At 41.7% G+C, this 11,349-nt stretch overlaps 1 protein-coding gene across 1 annotated transcript; it reads right to left on the reverse strand.

The window, feature by feature from the left end:
• Nucleotides 1-6,109: 6,109 nt before the first annotated feature.
• LOC138902662 (uncharacterized) lies at nucleotides 6,110-9,797 on the reverse strand. The gene is made up of 5 exons (XM_070190550.1): nucleotides 9,533-9,797; nucleotides 8,237-8,355; nucleotides 8,002-8,119; nucleotides 7,410-7,615; nucleotides 6,110-6,325 (listed from the first exon to the last, which is right to left on the reverse strand). The coding sequence occupies exons 1-5, from the start codon at nucleotides 9,795-9,797 to the stop codon at nucleotides 6,110-6,112; spliced, it is 924 nt and encodes a 307-aa protein (XP_070046651.1).
• Nucleotides 9,798-11,349: the final 1,552 nt, after the last annotated feature.

Consider the following 11,349-nt stretch of genomic DNA (forward strand, 5'->3'; position numbering starts at 1 on the left):
TCATATAAAGAAGATAGAGAAACCATGCAAGCAAAATATCTACTGGGCTACGAAACATCCAATCTAACAAACTGGTTGGCCAAGGCCTGAACATCCAATGTTAATGGCCTCTTCACTGCTGGTAGTTATGCTATGCTGCCCAAGCTCTCTGCCTTTCGACTCAAGGCATCAACCACCATATTGGCCTTCCCGGGATGATATAGAATGGTGGTATATAGTCTTCAAGCAACTCTAACCATCTCCGCTGCCGTAAGTTAAGATCTTTCTGTTTGAACAGATGCTGTAGACTCCGGTGGTCAGTATAGACCTCACAAGGGACACCATACAAATAGTGCCGCCAAATCTTCAAGGCATTAACAATAGCTGCCAATTCCAAGTCGTGGACCGGATAATTCTTCTCATGGGTCTTCAACTACCGAAACGCGTAAGCAATCACCCTACCATTTTGTATCAACAACGCGCCAGGGCCAACGTGACGCATCACAGTACATATTGTACAACCCAAAACCCGTAGGCAATACTAACACTGGGGCTATAGTCAAAGCAGTTTTGAGCTTTTGAAAGCTCTCCTTACACTCCTTGGACCGTCTGAAAGGAGCACCCTATGGGTCAATCTGGTCATAGGTGCTGCAATATATGAGAAACCCTCTACGAAGTGATGATAATACCCGATCAAACCAAGGAAACTCTGAATCTCAGTAGCTGAAGACGGTCTGGGCCAACTCTGAACAACTTCAATCTTCTTTGGATCTACCTTGATCCCCTCACTCGACACCACATGACCCAAAAACACCGCCGAATCGAGCCAGAATTCACACTTTGAGAATTTTGCATACAACTTCTTCTCTGTCAAGGTCTAGAGCACGATCCTCAGGTGCTGCTCATGATCACCCCGACGCTGTCAATAAACCCATGATGAATGAATCAAGATATGGCTGTACTACACTATTCATCGGGTGCATAAATGCTGCTGGGGCGTTGGTCAACATGGACCCGTTGCTCTGCGGTACGGGCCGTGGGAGTCTGAGCTCCCCCCAGCCTGAGATGTGGCTGGTGTAAGTGGAGTCAACCCTGCCTAAGCTAGAGTACCAAACATGCTCAAGAACTATGCGAGGGTCTCTTGAAGTGCAGGGGTGGCGACAAGCGCCTCGAGTGCCTGCCCCCCAACTGGAGCTACTGGTGGCTTCTTTGTCGCAGCTCGGGCAGGTCCTCTAGCTGCACCACGTGCTCCTCCTCGACCTCTACCCAGGCCTCGGCCTCTCGCAGCTCCAGCAGGGGGTGGGTGTCTGATCGTTGGATCCAGCGGTGCATGTCCTCACCATCTATGAGAGAATAAAAAGACAAAAATTCAAAATAAAGCCAACAAATTCGCACGATAAAGAACCAAAGAAGTTATGTTTCCTAACAGTTCCATAGCCTCTCAAAGATAAGTACAGACATCTCCGTACCGATCCACAAGACTCAACTAAACCTGCTTATGACTCGTAATACCTATGAACGTAGAGCTCTGATACCAACTTGTCATGACCCCCCCAATCCCCCACCGTAGGATGTCGTGAACCTAGTCTAAGACTAGGTAAGCCTAACATACATGAAAAAATAATGGAAATAATAATAGAACTTCAAGTTTAAACCAACCAGCTATCATAAAAGAACTCCACAATATAGCTGACAATAACTCCCAAAATCTGGTGAGACTGTGTCATAAGCTCTACACGAGTATATTGAAACATCCCTAATACATCACAATCTAATAAAGAGTATGCAATAGAAAAACAAGGACAAAGGGTGACTCCGAGGCCTGCGAACGCCTGCAGGTGTACCTTGAAGTCTCCGATCTGGAAGCTCTACTCACTGGTGCCTAGCCTAGTATGAGGTAACTGGATCTACACAAAAAGATGTGCAGAAGCATAGTATGAGTACTCCACAATGGTACCCAGTAAGTATCAAGCCTAACCTAGGTAGGGCAGTGATGAGCCCAGTCAAGAAACCTACTAGGATAAGAATAAGAAATTGAACAAGTATAATACAGTCTAAGAATGTGAACGAGGAAAAATGAGGCAATAAGGAAATACAACAAGATAGGCTGCAACTGAATTTAAAAAAATAAATTCAACAAGGAAGGAACACATAATAAGAACATCAAGGAAACAGTACAGACAAATACAAGTGAGGTAAATAAGAGATAATAACAAGAATCACAATCGACGTACCGCCTCGTAATCTCATTTCACAATCACAATCACAATCTTTCCTTATATCACCGCGGAAGCCTTACATTTAGTTTTAAAAATTATTTTACCCAAAATAGCTACCCGCATTTTAGCCCACCTTATTACACCGCGTGGATTTAAGTAGTTCCCCTACAAGCAACACACGTATCAAGCCCACCTTATCTCACCGCATGCGTATCAACCCCTATCCTTATACCACCGCATGCGTATCAATATCACAACATATCACAACTCGCACCTCAAGTGCCCAATTACCACAACTTGCTAAAAGAATCAACAATATCAATGTTTCCACAACAAACAGCCCATGTCTCAACCACAATGTGTACAAGAGTCTCAATAATAGGAAACTGAAATGGAATAGCTCAACAAGAACGGTATTTCAATAATTAACAACTTTGCCTCAATGTGATCACTACTTTTACAACTTCAACACCAATAACTCAACAAGAAGCTATTCCGTAAAAACAACAACTTCAAGTAACTAATTCCACAATTAAAGAAGTAATGGACTATGAAGAAAACAATAACTTCAACTAAGGCATATAAGAGCAATTAACAAGTAAAAGGTGGAACAAGTGTTAACATTGTCAAATAAGGCATGTGAGGGTAGATTAATAAATGTAAGGGTAGACTAACAATGAAATTATAACATGCTATAACATTTCAATTAAAGTCATGAAAGAGTCCAACTAGCCTAAACCGGTCAAATACTACATATAGCACGTGTACCCACTTGTCACCTTGCGTACACGTCTTTCACTTATCACAAATAGCACAATAAACCCAAATCCTAAAGGGTAATTCTCCCACATAAAGTTAGGCAAGATACTTACCTCAAACACGCTAACTCAATCCACTAGTAAGCCTTTTCCGCGAATATCCGACTCCGAAAGGCTCGAATCTAGCCAAAAATAACTTTATACCATATATACAAACCATAGAAAACTATTCAGGATAATAAAGTTACAATATTTAAAGAAAATAAAAAAGTCAACCCCGAGCCCGCATCTTGGAACCCGACAAAACGTAAAATACCCGAATACCCATTCAATAACGAGTCTAACCAAACTAAAATTATTCAATTCCGACCTCAAATCAACCTTCAAATCCTCAAAATATTGCTTGTGAAGTTTTCACAAATTTCCCTAATTTTTTCAACTAAAAACACTAATTAAATGGTAAAAACAATGATGGATTAATGTATACTAATCAAATCCGAGGCAAAATCACTTACCCTGATGAATTCCTTGAAAATCTCTTCCAAAATCACCCAAAACCGAGGTCTCTAACTCAAAAGATGAAAAATGTAACAAAACCCTCGATTTGAAAATTAAATACCTGCTGCCCATTTATTACCTTACGCGATCGCAGAAAAACAAATGCGATCGGGGAGAACAAATTACTACAGCTCACAAAATCCTCATACGCGATCGCGAGAATCCGATCGCGAATGCGATGACCAGTGATCTTCAGTCTATGCGATCGTGCTCAAGGTCACACGAACGCGTGCCTTCCCAAAGCCTTTCCTTCCATCTACGTGATCGCGATTCCTTAACCGCGTTCGCAGTGCACAACATCCCAACCTTCCAGGAACGCGTTCTCATTTATGCGATTGCAAAGAGCAAATTCCTATTTGCCAACAAGGACCTTACGCGATTGTCGCGACCCAAACCGATGGGCCGCGACAGGTGACCGAGTCCTACCTGTCGAACACCCTTAAGAATGCGACTAATATATGAAGATGAATAACATCTACTGAATTACGAGAATAACATGCGTGAGAAAAACCTGTCCAAAAGACACATGTACATATTCTTGAAAAATACGTAGAGCGAGCCGACAAGGCTGCTATAGACAACTACATATCCAAAATTGGAAGCCGGCAATGCCACATACTATCCAACTATACATACGGTCTATAGACCTCTAATAGAATATACAACTGTACAAGGACGGGACTGGGCCCCGTCATACCCATATGTGCATACAAGCATATCGTACCAAAATCAAAAGCAGCTCCGGATCAAGTGGAGTACGCTAACTCTCGCTGATCAAGGATCCTAAGAAGGGGGACCGTCAACTTGTCTACCTACACATGCGGGCATGAAACGCAGGCCCTGGGAAATAGGGCATCAGTACGAATAATGTACTCAGTATGGAAGGCATAAAAATAAGTACATAACAGACATAGATGAAACATGAAATAAAGAATTCCGCTTATAAGTCTAAATCACTTTGTAAATCCTAAAATATTTATAATGTCATGCACGTGCTTATAAATGTCATGTCATGCATATGTATAGGTGTACATAACATCATCAAGCCTCTGAGGGCATCCCATCATATCATCTCGTCCACTGTGGGCAAAATCATCAACACGTACCAGCTGATCAGGTGGTGGTGCGTATATAACGCCGTAACCTTTTTCCATATTCCATATACATATAATATACGCGTATATAACGCCATATGATCATGGGTCAATGTACATGTGTAAATGAATAAAAAGCATAAGAAATATGTAAATAAGATCAATATACCTTTCGGATAAACTTTATCAACTACGTATTTTTCTGTGACCCATGAACAAAAGATATAATAATATGTCACATGGGGAAATCAAGAACATAGGCACCTCTAATACTTCTATGAATAGAGTTACTTATGAAAGCTGTGCATTTGCTCGTTTCGCTTGTATCATATGGACCATGCCAAAAAGAAAGAAAGGATAGCCTTAATATACCTGAGTCGATTCTCTTGATAATCCCTCTAACACACATTAATTGCGATAAAATATGTGACGACAAGATCAGAGTAGGAAAAACTTCATATGATATTCTTGTTGAATTGTTGCAGATGCTATGAAATCTCACGTTACCTATGTGTGATCAACTAGATTTTCATTGGTCGTTCTTATATTTCATACCTAGGTACATGATTACTTGAGATACATTAGAGGCCTTTGTAATGTAAACAATAAACATGTAAATCTAGTGAACAATTTCAAGGCTTCACTTAGATATTGCTATTTGGAGATATCAAGATTTTGCTTTCAAGAAAATAACACTTCAGAAGCTAATCTCGTTCAAGCAATGGAAGCTTCATTACTATTATTATATGCACCTCTCTTGAATTTAGATGGGTCTTATGCTTTAATGGGTATGGGTCCCATATTTCAAGCTTGGTGTCACATAACACCCTTAAATGTGCCACCTTTCACTCTCTTGTAAGAGTCATTACATAGGATGGGGGTGCTGCCACGTTGGGGTTCTTTAATTATCCAAAGATTGTTAATTAATTACCCATTAATTTTAATTAACTTGCTAATTCTCCCATTAACTACTAATCAATATAATTAAGAATTATCTCAAATTACTTAAAATATTACTCACTTTTAATACACTTTATGTACCCTACTATCGTGGTTATGGAGTACTTTGTATGTCATTAGTCCATAAATGCCGGGTATTATAGCTCGCACCGTATTTTATCTCAAATCAACAACCTTCAATGAAACTCATTCTCCTTGATTCGCTTACCCTTTAATCTTTACATGTTATAAATAGCATGAATGCTTATAACCTCAAGATAATCTCATCCCTTAGTCTACATCGATTAACTGACGACGAAACCTTAACGTACGAAAACGCGAAACGCAACATCCTTCCCCCCCTAGAAACATTCGTCCTCGAATGTTTAACTCCCCGGGATCTATATAAATTTGGTAGGGTCGCCTTTGTAACAGTACTACTATCAAAACTTTCTGTAGAAAACCCAATAATTCAATGTCACATAAGACCACAAGCATCAATAACGACGATGGCTTCACACAACCAATGGTAATAACTAACACAAGAATCCATACACTTACCTTAAGGCTGTGATGTCTCAGTCGGATCCTTCTCTGGAAGAGGAGATAAGTGAGGATATCTAGACTTCATGTCTTCTTCGGCTTCCCAAGTCATTTTTTTCACATTATTATTTCTCCAAAGTACTTTCACCGAAGCTACGTCTTTAGTTGTCAATCTCCGAACCTGTCTGTCTAGTATAGCAATAGGAGTTTCCTTATATGATAGCTGCTCTGTGACCTAAACAGCGTCAACTGGCACGACGCTAGAAGGATCTCCGATACATTTACAAAGCATAGACACATGAAAGACTGGATGTACAGACTCCAAGTCAGAAGGCAAGTCTAACTCATATGGTACCTGACCTACCTTCCGTATGATCTTATATGGTCCAATGTACCGAGGGCTGAGTTTTCCTTTCTTTCCGAACCTCATAACGCCTTTCATCGGTGATACCTTTAGGAATACCCAATCGTCAACCTGAAATTCCAAGTCTCGCCGTCGATTATTCGCATAAGACTTCTGACGGCTTTGAGCTACTAATAGACTTTCTTGTATGAGCTTAATTTTCTCGATTTCCTGTTGTACTAATTCTGGTCCTACTAACATAGTTTCCCCAACATCGAACCACCCTATAGGTGACCTACACTTCCGTCCATAAAGAGCTTCGTATGGAGCCATCTGAATACTGGAATGATAGCTATTATTATACGCGAACTCAATAAGCGGCAAATGATCATCCCAGCTACCTTTGATGTCTATCACACAAGCCCATAACGTATCCTCAAGTGTCTGAATAGTATGCTCAACCTGTCCGTCTGTCTGGGGATGAAATGCTGTACTAAGACTTACCTGAGTCCCCAATCCTTTTTGGAAGGACCTCCAGAAATTAGCTATAAACTGAGCTCCTCTATCCGAGATAATAGATATGGGGACACCATGAGTCGTACTATCTCCTTAATGTAAAGCCTTGCATAATCCTCTGTGGAATATATAGTTCTAATGGGTAGAAAATAGGCTACTTTTGTACGTCTATCAACAATCACCTATATAGAATCGAACTTACGTTGGGTACAAGGTAAGCCTATAACTAAATCCATATTGATTACTTCCCACTTCCAAGTCGGAATCTCCATAGCCTGCAATAATATCCACCGGGTTTTTGATGCTCAATCTTGACATGCTGACAGTTAGGGCACTGAGCAACAAACTCTGCTATATCCTTTCTCATTCCGTCCCACCAATATATTTCCTTGATATCATGATACATCTTTGTTGCTCCTGGATGAATAGAGTAATGAGAATAGTGAGTTTCTCCCATGACCTGCCGACACAACCCTGCAACATTAGGGACACATAATCGTCCCCGATATCTGAGGACCTTATTTTCTGTAATCTCAAACGGTGTCTTCTCCTTCTGAGGTGTTGTATCCTTATAATGAGCTAACACAGGATCCTCGTATTGGCGTTCCTTCACTTCAGTTACTAAAGAGGATGTTGTCGTGTCCTGAATAGTAATTCCGATATCACCTGAATCCAATAATAGAACTCCAAGACTGGCTAGCTGATAATTCTCATGGGCTATTTCCCTCTTCTCTATTGTAAATATGACAGGCTACCCATAGATCTACGGCTGAGAGCATCAGCTACTATGTTTGCCTTCCCCGGATGGTATAAAATATCAACACCATAGTCTTTAAGTAGCTCCAACCATCTCCTTTGACTTAAATTCAATTCCTTTTGCTTGAAGATATACTGGAGGCTCTTATGATCCGTATAAATATCAACATGAATGCCATACAAGTAGTGCCTCCATATCTTTAGCGCATGAATCACCGCGACTAACTCTAAATCGTGGGTCGGGTAATTCTTCTCGTGCTTTCTTAGCTGTATAGAAGCATAAGCTACAACCTTACCATGCTGCATCAGTACATAACCCAATCCAATGCCTGAAGCATCACAATAGATAACATAACCATCGGTCCCTTCTAGGAACGTTAGAACCGGTGCTGAAGTTAATCTGTCCTTCAATGCCTGGAAACTTCATTCGCAAGCATCAGTCCATTGAAACTTTGCTCTCTTCTGAGTCAACTTTGTCAAAGGTGCTGAAATAGAAGAGAATCCCTCTACAAATCTCCTGTAATAACCTACCAAACCGAGAAAGATACGAACCTCTATTGGTGTCGTGGGTCTAGGCCAAGTCTTTACTGCCTCAATCTTTTGTGTATCAACCCGGATACCTTCACCAGAAATGATATGCCCAAGAAAATCTACAGAGTTTAACTAGAATTCACATTTAGAGAGTTTGGCGTACAACTTCTCTTTTTGTAGAACTCTGAGAACCGTACGCAACTGATATGCATGCTCAGTCTCTGAACGGGAGTAAACCAATATATCATCAATAAATACAATTATGAACATATCTAAAAAGGGTCTGAACACACGGTTCATCAAATCCATGAATATTGCTGGGGCATTAGTCAAATCGAATGACATAACACGAAACTCAAAGTGCCCGTATCTAGTACTGAATGCTATCTTCGGAATATCTTTCTCCTTAACCCTTACCTGATGGTACCCGGACCTCAAGTATATCTTCGAGAAATACTTAGCACCTTGCAACTGATCAAATAAATCATCAATCCTCGGGAGGGGGTACTTATTCTTGATCGTTACCTTATTCAACTGTCTATAATCTATACACATCCGCAAGGAACCATCTTTCTTCCTCACAAATAACACAGGTTCTCCCTACGGTGACGTACTAGGTCTGATAAAGCCTTTTTCAAGCAAGTCCTTTAGTTGTTTCTTCAACTCTCTCAGCTCTGCGGGTGCCATTCTATAGGGAGGAATAGATATTAGTTGAGTATCTGGTAGTAGGTCAATAGCAAACTCAATTTCTCGCTCTGGCGGAAGACCCGGAGGCTCATCGGGAAAAACATTGGGAAACTCATTAACCACAGGGATGGACTGAATGGTTGGTGACTTTACTTTCACATTCTAAACCCGAACTAAGTGATAAATATAGCCCTTTCTGATCATCTTCCTTGACTTGAGATAGGAAATAAATCTACCTCTCGGCGACGCCGTATTACCTTTCCACTCCAAAATAGGCTCCCCTGGAAATTGGAATCGGACCATCTTTGATCAACAATCAACGTTGGCATGACAAGAAGCCAACCAATCTATACCCATTATAACATCAAATTCTACCATATCTAACTCGATTAGGTCCGCTACTGTAGATCAAATATGAAATACTATTATACATTCTCTATATACCCACCTAGCTATCACTAGGTCCCCAACAAGTGTGGATACCTCAAAAGGTTTAACCAACTCAGGTTTTATTCTAAACTTACTAGCAACTAACGGAGTAACATATGATAAGGTGGAACCTGGGTCAATCAGTACATATATCATCGTATGAGGAGACTGATAGTATACCTGTAACAACATCGGGTGATAATTCTTGATCCTGCCATCCTGCTAACGCATAAATGCGGTTCTGAGGACCGCTCGAGCTAGATACTCTGCCCCTGCCTCTACCACGACCCATTGGTGCTTGTGAACCTTGCCCAGGGGGGCGTACTGATGATGACGAACCAGCTACAGATCCCGTTGGCTGAGCTATGCTTGCATCACCTATCATCGGACAATCCCTTATAACGTGGCCCGAATAACCACAAGCATAACAAACACCCAACCCCATACGGCATTGCCCAGCATGTTTCTTACCACACTGAGCATATCGCAACAAGGTTGGCCTTATCTGACTTGACTCGCCCCTATACTGAGAACTTAAGGCCCTGGAATTCTGACCAGGCCTTGAATATGTGGAACGATCAAATCTCTTACCGGCAAACTGAGGGGGTGCTCTAATTGATGGTTGGGCTGGATACCTTGGGTATTGTTGTCTCTGACCACCTCGAAACTCACCAGAAGGACCCAAAGACCTCGCTCTCGTATTTTAGGCCCTATCATGATCACGATCGGCTCTCTGTTTCTGCTTACACTCCTCTACACCCTGAGCATATGCCTGAATACGAGAAATATCCATGTTTGACAGAAGTGAGACCGATATACAATCGTTAAGCAAGTACGACTCTAATCCCATCACGAACCGGTGAACCCGATCCTCCATATTAGATACAATAGTGGGAGCATACCTAGACAATGAATCAAACTGAAGACTGTACTCCCGAACACTCATATTACCCTGTCAAAGGGTCAAGAACCTATCAACTCTGGCCTGTCTAAGCTCTAGTGGCAGATAATGACGAAGAAAAGCCTCTGTAAACTCCTCCCATACTGCTGGAGGGGCATCCTCACCTCTGGACAACTCCCAAGACTCGTACCAATTAACTGCAATATCCTGAAGTTTATAGGAAGCTAGCTCAACTGACTTAGTCGCAGTGGCCTTTATTACCCTCAAAGTCCTCTGCATTCTATCGATAAATACCTGAGGGTGTTGTTCGGATCTGCCCCAGTGAATACCGGAGGGTCCAAATTAATGAAATCATGAACCCTTGCACTGATGGACCTATCTGCATGACCAATACCTACTTCCTAACGCCGAGCCTACGCGTCTACTAATCGAGTTAATAGCTGAATAACATCTCTTATCTCCTGACCTGGTGCATCTGGCTGAAGAGCTGGACGTACAGGGGCGGGCGCTGGAGCTGGTGCCCCTCGGAGCTCTTCTGGAGAGGGCGGGGTATGTGAAATCTGAGATAGAATCTCACTATGAGACTCTCCCTAAGCCCTGGTAACTCGTGGCGCTCGACTAGTAATCTCACCAGCCAAGAACTTGCCCTTCTGGGCGGCTGTGGTCTTCGGAGGCATTGCTGAAAACGTAAAATATCATTAGGAAAATGAATCTTATATCGCACGATCTAAGATAAGAAGAGATGATAGCATCCTATATGTCCTGTAGCCTCCTGTCTATAAGTGTGGTGCACAACACACCCATAAACAAGACTCTATTAGACATGGTCTATAGACAACCCTAGGACAGAACTGCTCTGATACCACTTTTGTCACGACCCAAACCGATGGGCCGCGACAGGTGCCCGATTCCTACCTGTCGAACACCCTTAAGCATGCGACTAATATATGAACATGAATAACATCTGCTGAATTACGAGAATAACATACGTAAGAAAAACCTGTCCAAAAGACATATGTACATATACGTGCGGAATACGTAGAGCGAGCCGACAAGGTTGCTATAGACAACTACATATCCAAAATTGGAAGCCGGC

This window comes from Nicotiana tomentosiformis, chromosome 12, assembly GCF_000390325.3.
Source record: "Nicotiana tomentosiformis chromosome 12, ASM39032v3, whole genome shotgun sequence".
NCBI lineage: Eukaryota > Viridiplantae > Streptophyta > Magnoliopsida > Solanales > Solanaceae > Nicotiana > Nicotiana tomentosiformis.